Source organism: Pleurodeles waltl, chromosome 7 (genome assembly GCF_031143425.1).
Source record: "Pleurodeles waltl isolate 20211129_DDA chromosome 7, aPleWal1.hap1.20221129, whole genome shotgun sequence".
Taxonomy (NCBI): Eukaryota; Metazoa; Chordata; class Amphibia; order Caudata; family Salamandridae; genus Pleurodeles; species Pleurodeles waltl.
In genome coordinates this window covers 298437198-298455594 of record NC_090446.1, presented here as the reverse complement: position 1 = coordinate 298455594, position 18397 = coordinate 298437198, and the positions used below count along the sequence as shown (strand labels likewise).

The following is an 18397-nucleotide window of genomic DNA, read 5'->3' as shown; positions in this document are numbered from 1 at the left end:
GTGCTACTGGATGGACACACATCAATTATTTCATGACAAAAATTAGTGCAAGTTCCTACCCTCAGCCAAATAAGCCAAGTTACATGACACCTCTGATACAGATTACACCTCAGTCTATTCATGAATGTGAATGGCCTCTTCTCTTTTGGTTGCAAACATCTGCATTTAAATCATAACAGACAGTGGATGACTCAACGTTTTCACGTAGCCGAACTCAGTTGCATATATAGGTTCTAAGACCCAAAACCGATGTTCTATCCCAGCACTTCTTAAGCTTTTGTCTGCTGTGGACCCCCGCTGAATCATTGCTGGGAACCGGGGACCCCAGCCTAACTAATTTCTATGATTTGACCCTCAAAACAACACACAAATATACGAAAACAAGTATACACAAAACAAATGCCAATATATTGGAATATGTAGTTTAATTCATAATCAAATTTAGAAAAGTTTTACAATTTTCTAATTCTTTGCTTCTTTATTTGTATAACCTGCATTCATTTTAATGTATTAATTGCAATATTATTTCAATTTTTAAAATATTTCCGGACCCCCTGGTATCAGCCGTGGACCACGGGTTAAGAACCACTGTTCTATCCTATTGATTCAAACATTGATGGTTACTGAGGTAGGCCTCCTTATACCCACACATTTGTGAAATGTGTAACTTCTTTGGCCTAGCAGTCACTTCCCCACCACTGGGATGGAGCTTCATCACCGGCCTGGGAGATGGAAACCCAGAGCTAAGGAAAAAGCCCGGCACCACAGGTACAACTTCCCCTCCCCTTTGTTGGGTCTCTACTCACTGAACCTGCCCCGTGTATCCCTCACATCCACTTTAGGCAACACTTCAATCCGCACTCACACTATTTGTCCACTCAGCACAGGTTTCCATAACCCCATACCAACCCCCACCCCCAGCCCTACCCTTGACCCAATCTTCCTCTCAATCCACACTCCTTCTCTTTAGCGACACCTGTAGCCGATCATGTTCTCACCACTTGTTCATAAATTGAACACTACAAAGGAAAACCTAACCAAACCCTACTTGGTGTAGCTAACCGAATTTCAGAATGCAATGTAACCACCATAGGTTATGATTTAGGGCCATAAAACCTTGTAACACATATGATTAGGACATAGGATTATGTTGTACATATTACATATAAAAAATAAAGAAATGCTTATAAACATAACATGTGATCTCTATGATGTGCCCTATCATGACTTCTTGTTTTATATAATGCCATTTTATGTACATTGATCTCAAATCGTGTAGACCTTTCCATTGCCTTGCTCTTGAAAGGGCCTTTGCACATACAATCACTTAGGACAGATTAGAATATATATGTGTTTTGAAATGTATAGTGTGCAGTATACACAATTGAGGTATAGCAAACCCTGCATGAATCTGGATTTGCAAAGCATCCTCAGCTACCCTGATACAATGCTCTTGTGTCTGTGTGCTTCTCTGCATCCACTAAGTAAAGCTTCGTGCAGCATTACTCGGAATGCTCTGACTTAAGGAAGAAGAAGTCACACCAAGGCCTTGTTATCAATAATGATCATTTGTTTATAATGGCCTCTAACAGATCTGGTCCTGTCTGCATCTAGCTATGGAGAATACAGCTCCATTTTCAATGGCCTCTTAAAGTGTTGACTAATCACACGGTAACAGCAGTTATTCGGCAATTGATTAGCAAATTATGCAGGAGCGCTGACTAAATGATGTGACCAGAAAAGTCAAATTATGTGGCATAATGTAGCCCCTTATAAGAGTATTGCTATTTTTTCATTTTAGCGCACATGAATACTTTAGGGCAAAAGTTTCACCTCATTAGTATCTGCTGCATACAGCAATCAAAGTGAAAAGCTAACTAGTTAACCTTTGCATAACGTCTCTCACCGCATCTCACAATGTTTTTTTGTTGAAATCTGCAAATTATGAAGCAGATGATAAATATTGTGGGAAGTGCTATAAATTCATGATTATGCAGAAAATTGTTATGCCAGACAATTGGTTAATCCCAGTGCCTCGGATGTACAAATGTTCTGCTGTGCATAAGGCTCCTGTATCAAAATTAACCACATGAAAAAGACTGTTCCAGGCCCCAGTTTCTCAGACCCCTGCCACCCATTCCACCGGCCCCATAGAAGCACTCACCCATGTTCTGTTGGAGGCTCCTGTTGAGATTGATCGCTAGAGGAGGAGACATGGACTGCACAGAGGTGACATCTTCCTCCTGGGAGCAGCCGGCCTGGATGGCTCGGAGGTAGCTGTGGCTGCGGGATCGGAAGAAGTTGGGCAGCGGTAGATCCAAGACCTCGTTGGTCACCGACTCGGGCTCACTGAATGTGGACTCACAAGGCAGATCGTACTGGTCCCCAAGATCGATCTCCCTCACCTGCGGAATGTACTGGACAAAAGAGTGGGCAAAGTGAGTTTTTCACATAATCGAAGGAATGCACCTATGCGTCTAGACTTCTGCAGATGAATGAAGACGGATCAATTTTCAAAGAGGTTTTTGATGGGAGCAAACAGAACCATCAGGGGTCAAATTATAGAAACTTCACAGAGGTGTAAAAAACACATACGGGGAAACCCTATTTAGACCATTTTTCAAGCTTATGTAGTGAGAAATTGAAGTGAGCATAGAAATTTGGGAAAATAACTTTTCTCCACTTTAAAAAAAATGAAATATGGGAATATGTTGTAAACTCAGCAAAAAAGCTGCCTGGAGTATAAAATTACATTAGCAGAATGAGCGCATGGGTGGCTAGTGATAAATTCATATGATACCAGCAAGGAACAACCCTACTTTGAGGAAGCATTTTAACTGACTATCGAGAAGGAATGTATAAAAACTGTGATCTGGTTTATCCCTAGACTTTACACCCAAATGGCAGAAGAAGGGACAATCAGAGAAACATTTGCCACCAGGCAAATTAAATGTTTATGCACACACTCTGGTTATGTCTTAAGTTACTAGGGCACTAAAGGTCCTGACGTGGGAGTAAGAACCTGCAGGTCGGAGGCTATCGAGGCCCTGATCCCACAAAACCTTATGTTGAACATTCAATTGGTACAGTTTCTAGCAATTTTTAACAATCAGATAAAAGCACTGTAAATAGCAATGTTACTTATGGCTAAGAGAAGAGCATTTGCCAGGGGCACTCTAGAAGGGTTTCAGTTTTCTTATGGGTTGCTTGAAGGTGAATAAGAGAATTGTCCACCCCATCCCAATGTTGTAGTGAATCATTCAATTGGGTTGGCTGCTAGGGGAAGGGTACGAGGAACACTGTCACCTATACCCTATATTTCGGGCTGTTTAGCCTCGGTCAGTCACAATTATGTTTCTTGGAGTATGTTTGCTGGACTTACATGCGCATGGTAGTTGCTGTGCATAATCAGTGCTTGCTGTACTTCCCCTTCTGTCTGTATAAGATCTTCCTTCTCTTCAGAGCCACTCGCCACTCTGGCAGGTGTTGTTCGCCAACTTCAGTTTCTCAATAATCATGCCAATGGAATAGAACTAGAGTCTACGCGTATGTGCACAGCTTGCTTGTTGGTGTGCACACAGCGCAATGTGGCACGATTTCACTTTAGGGCACACACATTTGTCTAGTAAGCTATTTGCACATGTTCACGCATGCTCCATGACTATGGTCGTTTGCACAATGCACTTTTGTGCATGATGAGCTCGCGCCTAACATGTTTTAGGCTTCTGGGCTTAGTCAGGATGAAATAGGCTTGGCGTACTGACCTCATATTGTTTAATTTGCTAATTTAATAGCCTTGTAGATGAAAGTATGACTTCATGTTCGCTAATTGCTTCTGTTTATGGTTTTAATGAACTAATAAACTGACATTAAACTGAAACGGTTGCAAACTCAGTTTGTTGATTTTCTTATCACATAAACGCAGAAACACACTGGAAGATAGGTCTGCTCTGTTTTATTGAAATTGTGTATGACAAACTTAACAGGTTTCTTAAAGTTCACTATTCAAGTTCACAAGTGCTCTCTGAAACATGCACTGAAGCATTAATTTCTTCTTATAGTGCAAGTTTTCAGTAATATATCCCTGTGTTTACCTGTTACATGTCCCTGCGGTATATATGCACTGGTTTTGATAGCTGATTTGAGCAGATGCTCAATCATTCTGGTGTAAATTTTAAATGTAAGAAATATCAGTGATAAAGGTATTCGGCTCTTTCAACTGTCTGCCTTTCACTATTATGCCGTAATATGTCTGGTGGTATTAACAAACATTGTTGTTCAGTGTTTTGTTATGTCTCCAATGCAACAGCTCAGACTTTGCATTGGGTATGAGGAGGTTCTGAACTGGTTATTAATAGAGACAGGTACTGTGTCACACTTCCCTCTCATGCCCACCACAACCACGGGGAATGCTCAAGACTTCACTGATATTCCACATCTATGCCAGGTTTTGTGGAAGCCTCATTTCCTCTCCTCCTACAGCAATTCCTAGAATGTCATGTTTGCAATTTCGTCTCCACCCTTGAAATGCAACAAAGGGAGGAGGAATCATCAGACCAGTGGCTAGAAGGTGCTAGTTGAAGCTTGTGAATATTAATGTAAGTGGGTGGAGAGAAGCAGAGGGGTGTATCGTTAACTCAGCAGGTGGAGTGACACCGGGATGGAAGGGGCTCATTTATTACCCAAAACAGTGGGCACGGGGGCTCATTATTTTTTGTTTGCCATAGGGCTTGTGACAACCCTTCTACCTTACTTTGTGAATGGGAGAATGGAAAGAAGGAACAAGGGAGTTTCAGGAGTTGGGATAGAGTACTGCGGGAATAACAGGAAGGGGACAGGAAGGCAGAGGGGAAGATGCAGGAGGAATGGTCAGGTGGAGGGAAGTTGTAGCCGGACACTTAGAGGTTGGACGGAATACTCCGGGAATAGGGGAAGGGGATAAGGAAGGTGGAAGTGAGAGAGAGAGAGTGAGAGGGATTGACAGATGCATGCTGAGACGAGGGAGAACGCATGAATATCGCAGATGGAGAAAGAAGGTGGAACACGGACATTAACCTCATTTTGGGATCGCAAAGGGTCGCTGTGACCACTGGCACTGCCTTTGCGACAGAGGTGTCAAAATCAGTGCGGCTACACATTCATTATTTTCTGCCCATTTTTCATTGTACTAATAGTGAATAATCCATTATGAATGTAACACAAACGGACTATACGTAGCTGGAACCGGACCTCTGGTAGCCACTGTGCTAAGTGAAAATGGTTTGAAATGTATCTTATATGCATGCTTCTGAGTAAGAGTGTGTTTATGTCGGAGAGGGTGTATATGTGAGCATGTGAGTCAGTATGTGTGAGCATGTGTGTATGAGCGAGAGTGAGTCAGTGACAGGTAGCGAGTGAGAATGTATGAGATTGTGTCAGTGAATATACTAAGTGAGAGTGTGAGTGAGAGAATGAGTGTGAATATGTGCAACGTGACAGTGAGTGAGAATGTGATGTGATGTTTGCAGGTTTGTTGTTGGCCCTGGAGTCAGGGCAAAATTCTGGTGCTGGCATACCTTTGACAAAATACCGTACCTTCACACTGGGGGGTCATTTTTGGCATAAAGGGCCCCAGTGGTAAAATATTAGTACTTCATGGCTTATAGGACACCCATGGAAAAATGCAGGCATACTTGTAGAAATTCTTGGCTTGTGGACCCAAGTGGCAAATGGTCATAATAGCACACTGAAGGTACTTTTTGGCATAAAGGTGGACAGCCTGGCATATGCGAGGGCGGCAACCATGACAAAATGCTGGCACTGACATACTCAAGTCATTTTAAATGGGGGTCACCAATGATATATGGATGGAATACCCTTCAGAATTCTGCCACTGGAATATTTTATGTCATTTTTTAATATAAGGAGCCACCTATGGCATATTGGAGTACCAATGGCAAAATGTTGGCCCTGTTACAATGAGAGTTTTTGACATACAGTGGCACCTATAACACGCTTTTTGAAAAAAATCATGTCAACGTGTGGGGAATGTCAAGTTTCACTTACTTGGCACACCATGAAGGGATCTGAACATTTAATGATTGCCCTTTTACCGCTTATGTCATTTTAGCACATTTATGTGACAATTGTGCTTTAAAATGCACTATTTCACCCCATTTCTTTAATTTGTTTCTTCTGGGAGAAATCCCCCAAAAGATGTTTGGCTTACTTAATTTGTTCGTTCACTACAAGTGAGCTAAAAAATTATACCCGAAAACTTTCCAAAGATCAAGTCAGCATTATAATAGAGGTGTTATGCAAAATAGATATTTTTATGTGATATGTTGTACTAATGATGCGGTAAGTATGGAAATTCAGTGACATCCACTGTTGCGATATTAGGGACATGTGACATGCCTTCTGGAAAAAATCATTGTGAAGGGTTACATGACATCACTTCCGATGATTTAATTATTGTCAAAGATATATGATGTCACTTCTGCTATCCTTGGTGTTTTGGTGAATCGATACCCGTGATTATGGAGTTCAATATTCAAGGGTACAGAATACTGTAAGAGCAGTGGAAAAGGGACAAATTGGAAACAACTGCAATAGAAGAACTCAGAAGTGAGTTTGAGAACTACAAGAGTGGAGAGTCAGCAATGTGAGCTGCAGGGGGAGATCCGCACTTAATGGATCAGAGGGAGAATGTAATGTGCTGTGAAGAGGTGGAAGTGAGTTGCGGTTAGGAGGTTCAGCAAAGAGCAATAGTAGTCACAGGGCAAACAGCTACAATGGAGAGGAGGAAGGCAGCTGCAAGGAGAGCTCAGAAAAAGCTGCAGTTGAGAGATCAGAGGGAGGTGGGGAAACAGGTGCATCTAGAGATGGGACGGACGGGTCGGTGGAAAGAGGCTGCAGGTTGAGAGCTGAGGTGGAGAAGGTGCCCTCTTTAGGAAGACTGGCACGTAGTTTAGGGGCTTGACAAGCTTTATGCAGGGCATACATGAATCAGCTGTTATTGGAGCAAGGAAGGATAGGTAATTCGAGAAACCTGGTGAGGGACACCAACATGTTTGTTCATTTCTGCAGCTCTTCCTGAAGGACCTTAATCTCACTCTGCAATTCCCGTGTGTATTGAGCTAAAGGGAGCTCTGCGTTGTCACTGCGTTGTCAAGAGTGATGGGGGTCACTGACAACCAGCGGCGGCCGGCAGCTTTGGCAGGGGGGCGGGCGGGCACACACACACAAACACACAGACACACACACACAGACACACACACACACACATTCTTTCACACACAGACACGCACGCACGCTCATCCATTAACAACACTCATTCCATTCAAACATGCACGCACGCACCAAACATTCATTTAACAAGATCACACACATTCATTCTTTCATACACGCACGCACGCACATCCATTAACAACACTCAAACATGCACGCGCGCACCAAACATTCAATGTAAAACATAACACACATACATACACACACACACTTACCTTTAGCCTCCAGGTCCCAGGAGGGTTGGGACTGCTGCCTTGGGAAGGCAGCAGTCCCAGCCTCGTCACAGAGTGGGATGGGGTCAGTGAGACTGCTGACCCCACCCCACTCTGAGACGAAGTGCCACTGATTGACACTCGCCCTGGGCGCTTCAGGGCTTAAACTGAAGCACCCAGGGAGAGTGTCAATTGGTGACGCTTTCCTCGTCACCCAGGGGAGGGCCTCGAGGCACCTTTGCTGGGCCGAGGAGGTCACGCCCATAGGAGCTGTGATCTCCTCAGCCCAGCAAAGTTCAGCTCAGGCAGCCAGGAGTCTGCGCAAATCGCGCATGTCTGCTCCTGGCTGCCTGACCTGAACATGAAGAGTGTCTGTCAGGCTGAACAAAGGTCAGCCTGACAGACACTCTTCATGGGGTGAGGGGGCGTGGCCCCTCCGCCCTAAAGGACGGGCCGCCACTGCTGACAACACTATAAGAAGAGAAGCTCAGCAGGAGAAGTGAGAGGCTGAAGAGAGTTATAGAGAGGGCTGGAAACGGAAACAAATACTCCGGAATTCATAAATTGGAGATCAAGTGTGACAGTGGGAAGTGGATGGAGTCACGAGGAGCAGAGTCTGATACTAGAGTCTGACAGTCAATTTACACATTACATATTTATTGTTTTAAAAACTCCGCAGTGACAGCAAATCGTTTCTGTATTACATCCTTGTCCATAAAGAGACTGCATCTTAATATATATGAAAGGGGTAAGGCACCTGATGCATGAAACTTTGCGTGCCCTGCAATTTTCAGGAGATAATAATAATGGTAATGAAACTCTGGAGGTTAATACACTTCCTGGAAAGATCTGTGTTTTATCTAGTCACAGTTTTAACTCATAAAGTAGCTTAGAAGGTTAACGTATAAGTTACTTACCTTCGGTAACGATATATCTGGTAGAAACATATTCTAATAGCAGATTCCTTACCTTAGAATTTCCCCAGACGTCCGGATCCGGAGATTTTTCTTTGAGCAGTTGTTAGGTGGCGTCGGTTGACACCGCGGGCGTCGTTGGCGTCGTGGTCGCCGTGATGATGTTACGGTCGTATATAGGCACCACCCCGGTGCGCTGAAGTCAGTTTCTTTTCATGACTTTCCACAACAGTAGCAACGAGTCATGAAAAACACTGAGAATGGTGTGCCAAAACTAGGGCCCTTAAAGGGATTTTCCTGTTCCTAGAAATCAATTTGCAGTGCAGGGAGGATGGGCACGTCAGTAAGAAATCTGAAACTAGAATATGTCTCTCCCAGATATATCATAACCGAAAGTAAGTAGCTTGTACATTTGATAGAGACTTCTAGTTGCAGATTCCTTCCCTCAGAAGAGGCACCCGAGCAATACCATCCTGGGTGGTGGGCTGCGAACCAAGATCACACCAAAAAGTCCTGCAGGATCAAACAGCCAAAGAAGCCCTCTCTGTGGACATGACTTCCCAGGCAGTAATGCTTAGTGAACGTATGCAAAGATGCCCAAATTGCGGCCTGGCAGATATCCAGGACTGGAACTCCTCATGCTAACGCTGTGGTAGCGGTAGTTGCTCTGGTTGAATGAGCGCACAAACCCTCAGGACATTGTTTTTATGCCAAAGCGTAGCACATCTTGATGCAGAGGACTTCCCATCTCAAGATGGTCCACTTCTGCACCGCCCTTCCTTTCTTCGCACCCACACAACCCACAAAGAGTTGATCGTCCACCCGGAAATCTTTGGTACGATTTAATTAGAACGCCAACACTCATTTTGGGTCCAGGCGGAGGAGTCTCTTCTCCTCATGAGAGGGATGTGGGGGTGTGTACAAAGTAGGCAGGGTGCCTGATTGGCCTACGTAAAAAGGTGTCACCACTTTTGGAAGGAAGGAAGCCCTGGTACCAGCACCACCTTGTTAGGATGTACTACTAGGAATGGTGGCTTCGAGGAGAGATCCTGGAGCTCACTCACTCTGCGAACAGTTGTGATGGCAATTGAGAAGGAAGTTTTAAGGTTCAAGAGGACAGTTGTGGAGTGGCTCAAAAGGAGTACACATGAGGCATGTTAGGACCAAGTACAAATCCCACTGGGACATTACGAACGGGATAGGAGGAAACATATGCGTGTGGCCTTTAAGAAACCTCTCAAAAATGGGAGATTTGGACTGAGAAGGTTGGTCTGGTAGCCTTAAAAAGGCAGAGATGGCAGACAAATATCCCTTGAGGGTGCCAGAGCAAAGCCCTGCTGCACAAGAGAGAGAATAAAGAGGAGAACCTCTGAGATAAGTGCAGAGAGGGACTCAACAGACTTGTTGATACACCATGCCACAAATTTCTTCCAACAACAGTCATGTACCGCTTTGGCGGATGGGCGCATGGCAGCCAAGATGACATTACAGACTTCGGGTGGAAGGTCAAATGCTGTCAACTGCCGCTGCTCAATCTCCTCGCAAGGAGGTGGAGACTGGACAGATTTGAGTGAATGACCGTCCCCTGCTACTGCCACAGAAGATCCTCCCAAAGGGGCAGTCTGATCAGAGGATTGATGGCCATGCTCAAGCACAGGATACCAGACTCTTGGTGCCCAGTCCGGAGCCACCAGGATTACTAGGGCCTGGTCTTGCCTGATCTTCATCAGAACTCTAGGCAGAAAGTAGTATTGGCAGGAAGGCATACAGGAGGCCTGAGCTCCACTCATGACAAAAAGTATCGCTGAGCGAGTGCCACCTTAGAAACTCCAGAGTGCAAAACAGCTGACATGCACGTTCTCTGCAGAGGCGAACAGATCTAACCAAGGCTCTCCCCATGGCCGAAAGAGACCTTGCGGCACCTCTGGATGGAGACACCATCTGTTATCGACTATGCATCAATGGCTGAGTTTGTCTGCAGTAATGTTCAGAAAGCCAGCCAGATGTTGAACCACTAGTGAAATGCCCTGGCATACCAGCTACGTCAAGAGGCGAAGAGCCTCTTGACAAAGGGTCCACGACCCCATGTTTGCTGCAGTACCACATGGCGGTGGTGCTGTCAGTAAACGTCTGCACCACTTTCCCTTTGAGAGAGGGAAAGAATGCTTTCAAAGCAAGATTGGATCACCCAGAGCTCCAAAAGGTTGATGTGGAGCCCAGACTCCGCCAGAGACCTGAGGCCTCTGATCTCCACCTCTTCCACGTGGCCGCCCCATCCCGGGAGTGATGTCTCTGTCACTACTGTGAGTTCAGGTATGGGAAGGGAGAGGGATCTGCTGTTGACCCAATCTTGATTTGACAACCACCACTGCAGGTCTTTCACAGTTCCCTCCGAGATCTGAAAAATGTCAGAGAGATTCCCCCTGATGCTGCGCCCACTGGAACCTCCGGTCCCACTGGAGATCCTGCATATATCATCTGGCATGTTAGACCAGAAGGATGCAGGAGTCCAGGAGGCCCAGCAGCCAGTTAATCATTCTCACTGAAATCCAGGATAGAGGCTGAAACATCGGTATCAAAGTCTGAATATCCTGGACTCACTTTTTGAGAGGGTAAGCCAGAAACTGCACTGTGTACAGAACAGCTCTGATGAAAGGGAGCGTCTGAGAGGGAGTCAGGTGGGACTTTGGCACGTTTATAGTGAACCCCAGTGAACGCAGGGGTAGGAGAAGTCTGGAACCCCTAACCTGCGCAGATGAGCTGCTACCACTACCATCACTTTCGTGAATACTCGAGGGGTGCTGGTAAGCCAAATGGGGAGCACTGTGAACTGAAAGTGCTTGTGTCCTACCACGAATCGCAAGTAACGTCTGTGGGCCGGCAGGACAGGAATGTGAAAGTAGGCATCCTGCAAGTCCAACGCTACCATCCAATCTCCAGGGCAGAAAGGACCTGAGCTGGGGTTTGCATCTTGAACTTCTCCTTCTTGAGAAAGAGATTGAGGGACCGGAGATCTAGGATAGGGCGAAGGCCCTTGTTCATTTTGGGCACCTGAAAGTAGCGGGAATAACAACCATGGACCACGTACCCAGAAGGACATCATTGAAGGGAAGGAGGGATTCCGAGGCTGGAGGCCCTAGGCTGAAGCACCTCAGTCAGGAGGTTAGTCCTGACCTCCACAGAAGGAATTTTGTGGTCCAAAACCTCAGCAGCCCTTCTCACAACCATTGAGTATAACGCTCCCTCCTCCGTAGCCATGGTAGGGGGGGGGGAAAGCATGCCAGCCTCTGGGGAGGTGTCCAACCTGATGGCGTCATCCAGATCCTAAACCCTGTCCAGGTCAGGGTCAAGCTGTTATTCTAAAGGGTTGAGCGACCCCTCTACACTATCCCTATATCCATCCCCATAGCAATAGGGGTCAGGTTCAGCACTGGGTGCAGGAGAGCCCATGGAAATCTCAATCGGCATCAAGGGATGCCCTTTCGGCTCCAGGTATTTGGGGATTGGTATAGGATCGATGCCGATTGTGGGACCAACTGAGTTCGGGAGCATCGACATCTGACCTGATGCCGGGGATGGTCATGATGGCACGACCGGCGTCGGGACGGATCTGGAAACGGATCCAGAGGTGCCCTCTGGAGTTGGGGCCAAAGCAGTCAACTTGGAACCTGAGAGGGCCCTCACCGACTCCCCTGGGCCCGACGGCACCGAAGGTAGGTCAGTCTACCCAAATTTGAGGTGCATGGGCTCATAAAATTCCTTGAGGTCGGCAGGGGTGGCACCGGTTCCCGGAAAGTCAGGAAGGCGCAGAGCGGACCCAGACGGAGGCTCCAACAGCAGAGTTAGACGTTGACCCTCTTCCTGTGTTGCGTCATCTGAGCGACTGGGCGAAGTCTAAGAACATTTAGCCTTCTTTGACTTCTTCTTCTTGTGACCCAAATGTCCAGATGACTTGGATGATGAAGAGTGGAGATGACTCCTCGACTGGTCTCCTCACTTTACTCTAGATAAGACCGGGAATGACCTGGAGATAAGTGCTGGGCCGCCATGAGCTTTAGGGACCTCTCCCTCAAAGCCTTTGGGTTCATGGCCCAACACTCGGAGCACAACTTCATGTCATGGTCATGCTCCAGACACCAGAGGCACAGCAGGTGCGGATCTTTCACTGACATCATTCGGTGGCAGTAGTCGCAGGGCTTGAATCCGGTCTTATTGGACATCCCTCGATGCTTCCAAAATTTGTCAAAAACGAATCAACAAAAGTGTCGCAGTTAGTCAAAAAATGACTGGGGTAGCTTTTCTCTGGATCTGCATGTAGGCTGGCGGGGAAAGAAAAGAACTGACGTCAGCACGCTGGGGTGATGCCTATATACGACCACGTCATCACGGCGACCACAACGCCAACGATGCCCGTGGAGTCAACTGACACGTTTGCTGGCATGGTTACTGCTCGAAGAAAAATCTCCGGATCCAGTCTGACACCTGGGGAATTTCTAGGGTAAGGAATCTGCAACTAGAAGTCTCTATCTGATGTGCTTGCTGCAAAGGACACTGTGTTACATGTAGATCACAGATTTTTATTTTATATAGCGAGGTAAGTGGGTTACTGCTATCGAAAAACATCTTTTTGTTACATGTTGTTCATAGGTTGCAAACCTTGTAATGTTGCAGTGAGTTATGAACCAGCATCAAGGAGCTGCTTGAAAACTGCAAGGCACAGTTTAGAACCTTATCTCAATCTGTGTGTAATCATTTGTACAGATACATCCACCATTCTTACAGTGCTTACATATCTCTTACATAAAGGTATTGACCAAAGTCAAAACCAACCTTTAAACTGTATTTCTCTTCAGAACTTGCGACATGATAAACTGTGTGCCTTTGTTTCCCTCCATTGCACTGGCATCTGGGTGCTGTGCTCCAAAGCGTTCCAAGCCTGTATGATCCTCAAACAAAAGAAGGGCTTGTAGCCCTTTAAATTAGACTTTTTTGGGTCCTGATGGAAGTGAAAATAAATTCCCCTCACCTGCTGAAGGTTGCTGCTCAGAACGACAAGGAGACTATGTGCGGCTGCTGCTGAATGTGAACCGGTGTCGGAAAATTACACAGGAACAAATTCAGCATATTGCACTGGGACCGACCTGAATCCACCTCAATAATAGCTGTGAAATCCGGGATCCGGCTGGATCTACATCATTTCCTCTACTGGCTGTGAGCACAAAGGTGGTGAGAAGAACAGTGCTTAATTTCTGAAAGAATAAGTGCCGGGGTCCAAAGATTTGCTCCGAAGCTGGTGCTATCGAAGGTCAAGGTACCGAAATATAGGCTGCAAAGCTTTAACTCTCCTTCAAGCCTCTTTAACCCTTTGCCTGACACTCACCGTCTTTTTATCTCACTCTTGCAGTTCTTTTTCATCCCTGCTGTGTCACTTTGTTACCGATTTCTTGACGTTCTCTTCCTCCTTTTCCTCCTTTTGTAGTTCTCTGTCTCTTTCGCTGGATCAAACTCTGTTTAGGAAAAATAAGTGCCGGTCCCCAAAAAAAGAAGTGCCTGTAGGCCGCACCTGCCTGTCAATACCGGATCAAAATAAGCACTGGAGGAGAAGGCAACATGACAGAAAGAGAGCTACAGAGGGTGGAAGAGCGAGAGAGCTTCAAAAAACTGAGATGAAGGAAATGCTTTCTGTGAACTGGAAGGCACAAGAAAGAGAGAGCTGCATGGTGAAAAAAGAAGGAACTGAAGGAAAAGAGAGTATGGCCTCCATTCCAGGTTTCATATAATTCTCTGTTCAGCCGGAAACTATTTAGAGGCATGTCAGGAAATGCGGGAAATGTTTAGGTGGTTGCAGCTGACTCGGTAGTGAGCTGTTGTAAAAACCTCGTAAAATATTTATTTTATTTATTTTGGGATTAAATTGTTGTCTAGGGTCTGCTTTATTCTTCCCTGGCTGCTTTTTCTCTCTCTTTTTACACGTGCTCACATACACTTGCTTTTTCACGTGCATACTCTATTTTGCACCTTCCCATCTTTCACACCATCTCTGTCTCTCTCCCATCCCCAGGTCTTCTCTCCGTTCCGCTCTCCCGCTCCCTCTTCCTCCAGTCTTCAGGCACCACCCTGCAGTCTGTGAAGTGGGGATCATGCTCAGTAAACAAAATATATGGTAATAACCGTGTATTTTTGTTATGAGTAGGTGAAGCGCAGAGGCTGCAGTTTGTTTTCAGACTCCATTACTCTTATAACAAGAAAGTCCTGAATCTTAAAGCAGTCATCTTTAAACGTATGTGCACTTTACCTCTTAAAAACCAATACTGTCAAGTGCTGGTTGGTACTTTTTGATGTCAGTGATTGTAAGAGGTCAACATAAACTTAGGGCTTTGTCAAAATGTCGACAGCGTCATAGGAACTGTGAAGCGTCCAATGTACTTAAGACAGTAATTCGAATACATACTGAACTGGGCTCTTCATCAATTTTGTGACATCGGATTATATATATGTATAATTTTTAGTATTTCACATAATTGCACCTATGAGCACTGCGCCGTCTGCATCATTAGGAATCACATCGATACATAACACGTTTGGAGAATAACTACACAGTCATTTATGATGTTGACAGAGAGATAGATAGAGTTTGTTTTAGGATAACTTCATGGTGGTATGTGGAAGGAGAACCACGAGACTGCTGCATTGTTTTTCTATTCTCTGCAGCCCGCACATTTGTCCCCATGTTACCCTGCCCAGACTGGATCCCAAGCCACACGAACAACATTGGTTCAGTGGCCTAAAATATTGCAGCACCCAGATTACATTCAGATACCTCCAGCAAGTGCATTAGCCTGACATGCTATCATAACATGTGCATGATCCTCCAGTAAGTCATCACTCATGACATCTTCTATGACATTATTGATAATATCAATGCAACATCTGAAATGAGTGCACGAGTTTAGGTACTTGAGATAACTATACCTGTTGATTTTTTGTGGGTTTTTTGAGTTTAAAACATTGCATTATTTTACTGAAAATTTCACCTTACTATAATGTTACTTTAACCTTTGTTTTTGTCCAGTGTGTGTGTGTGTGTGTGTGTGTGTGTATATATATATATATATATATATATATATATATATATATATATATATATACATACACACATAATATAATTATTGGTACTCAAATATTGGTCCATGAGAGCTGTGTTAACCTTTCTTGCATTTGAAAATCTGAACCTGCAGGTTGAGCAAATCGCTGCTGCATGTGTGTTAACCCCATATACAATGTTGCAAGAAGGAGCGTTTGTGTCAACCCCTTCCCTAGAATGTGTTGTGCCAATTACATTTTGAGGATCACTGTTGCTGTCTATGTAATGTGATCCAATCAAATACAGCTTGTCAGAATAGATCTGCTTTATGAGAGCCCAGTACATGCTCATACATAGCAGTGCGTGATGTAAAATGACAGAAAGTGCTTTTTTCGAGCTAGTGGTTGTTGAGGGCCCGAACGTTTTGTTCATAATTACACTTTGACCAAGAGTGATCCAGGGCATTAGAGAAACCCAAAAAAGAAATGAAAGAGACATTGAAAAAGGGATAAACAGTGACAAAGGGAAAAAGAGCCTGCAAGAGTCAAACAAAGAGGCACAGAGTATCTAGTGGTGGATGAAAAAGGCATGAGATGCAGCAAAACTAATTAGCATTGATTTTCAGTACCCTCAACATTTGGTAGCTGCACCTGAGGGTTTCTGAGCTAGTCTTTAGGCTTCAACACTTATTCCGTCCCAAAATAACCATTGATGATGGGGGTACACAGTAGGAGAACTGTGGATATATCTCTATTGTCAATTGAAAATTGGATGTGCCTCAATAAGCTAGAATAAAATGGTGATAAGACCGAACTGTTGGTTTTGCAAAAGCACATTTAGTCAAGCAGTTTGCCCATCTGCCCACAATTTTTCTGGATTCCACCTAATACCTGTGGGCCGGTACTGTCCGGTACTGAGTACCAGCACTTTTTGATTTTGAGAGGGAGAGTACTGGCACATCTCAAGAAAAACATAATATTTTTAATTGGAGAGTACCGGCACTTCTCGGAAACAAGCAGGTACTCTGGCACAGTGTACCTGCACTTTAATTTTTCCATTTGAAGCACTGCCTAATACAACAAACTGTGTCTAAAATCGGAGTGCTAAAATAGACTTCAAATGTTAAGTGTGACCCCTCAAATCTGAAAAATGGTCAGTTCATCTTGTTTTTTCGCCAGAGAGTGGTTCTCCGGACTATCCCGTCTTCTTGAGTCCACATAAGGTTATGATTATGAATGCTTTTATTTCACTGCGTCTTGACAATTTCATCTCCATTTACATAGAACTATCCAAAGTCTTTTTAGAGAAACACCAGCTCAGCCCAGAATGCAGCAGCCTGATTTATACTGAGGGTTGCACTACTGAATATCGACTTCCAGAAAATCGTGGTACAAGAATATCATGGAACAAAATACTGAAAGGTAAGTGCATATAGGAACATTTGTTTACTATTCCTAACTCCACATCTACGTTCCTTGAAGATACATATAGTTTAGAGAGATATATATGTGCAGTTAGGTATTGAAAATCTAGATTTAGTTACAAGTTGATATTTTGTTTATATTGTGTTCCATCAATATTCTGGGGTTAATATTCAGGGTGCACCATCCTGGGGTTGTCTAGACAGATACACATAGCCCACTCCTCAGCATGCTTCATTGACTGCCTGTAAACTAGATACATTTATTAGAATCAATTTACCCAATACACAAAGTCCTATGCTCAGATCAGCAATCACTTTTGTCTTCTAGCTTTACCTACTCAGACAGGCGTTAAGATCAACATAGCTCTGTTTTCCACCAATTCTGAAAATCAGGGGCTGATATACTGGGAGTAGGTCCTTTTGGAAAGGAACTTTTTTGTTTAAATTTCAAAAGACACTTAATACCTGATTGTATCTATTTAGTAAGTTAGCAGGATGGTAATAGGACTTTGATCAGGGCTGGCTTAGGCTCTGGTGGCTCCCTGTTTGAAATCACTGTTGGTGCCCACCCAAAAACTTCTTTCTCACAAATTCCCTCACTACTGTGCCCGCCATTGCCCCTCGTCGCTCCATAGCCTCTCTCTCACATGCATTTAATTTATTTTATAGTGGTACTCAAACCAGTGTAGGGGATCAGGGCACTTTACATCACACACATATTATCCGAGCCGATGAACCATACATGTGGAAATCAGTCTATAAGAAAGGTTACATAGAAAATGAAGATTACCACGTGTACGAGACACGCCATTGATACTAATAGGCAGCATATTTTAAGAGTGTTTGGTCTAGAGGAGACGCACAAATTCAGGATTTAAAACGTACAAGAGTGGTTGGGTTCACTAATAAAAATGTATGTCTACCCAGATCAATCCTTTTTAATTAGCAATATTAAGATAATGAAAGACTGGGGAGAAACATAACATTCTAACCTACGCCATGCAGTTTGCACGCAGCTTTTTTGTGACACTGTGCTAAGGGTTGTAACTTATGAACTGCAAGTAACAAAAGGCTTTCTGTTATAAAAGTGATTACCCACAAAGCGTAATTTGCATGGTACACATTTTTTGCAGCAGGCGTATAAATCCTCATCATGAGTGGAAATTGCCAATAGACAATATTTCTCTCTCCAGCAGGAACATTAACCACCAGTTATCTTGACATTTTTACTTTTTCCTGAAAACTGCTAGACACACCAAAAACTCTACAGCAGGTGCTCTTTAAACCAGTGTTATTTCTAAACACTCTGCCCCCCCAAGATCAGTGTCGGGTGCGGCTGCACCAGTCTCAGAACTTTAGAGCTGGCCTGTATTTTGATTAGCTCAAGACGTCAGGTACATGTTTGCGCTGTGTAAATTCACACATCCAAATATTGAGGGAGTGCTGTGTACACCTGAATACGTTCTACACATACATATTGCAGGCTCTGAATGTG

General features: G+C 44.4%; 1 protein-coding gene across 1 annotated transcript in view; it reads right to left on the bottom strand.

The window, feature by feature from the left end:
• DLGAP4 (DLG associated protein 4) overlaps positions 1-18397 on the bottom strand; it is a 1552488-nt gene that overhangs the window by 227615 nt on the left and 1306476 nt on the right. Inside the window, exon 9 of the mRNA XM_069243703.1 lies at positions 2165-2417. Within this exon, the coding sequence (XP_069099804.1) occupies positions 2165-2417 (253 nt within the window). The remainder of the gene's footprint in view (positions 1-2164; positions 2418-18397) is intronic.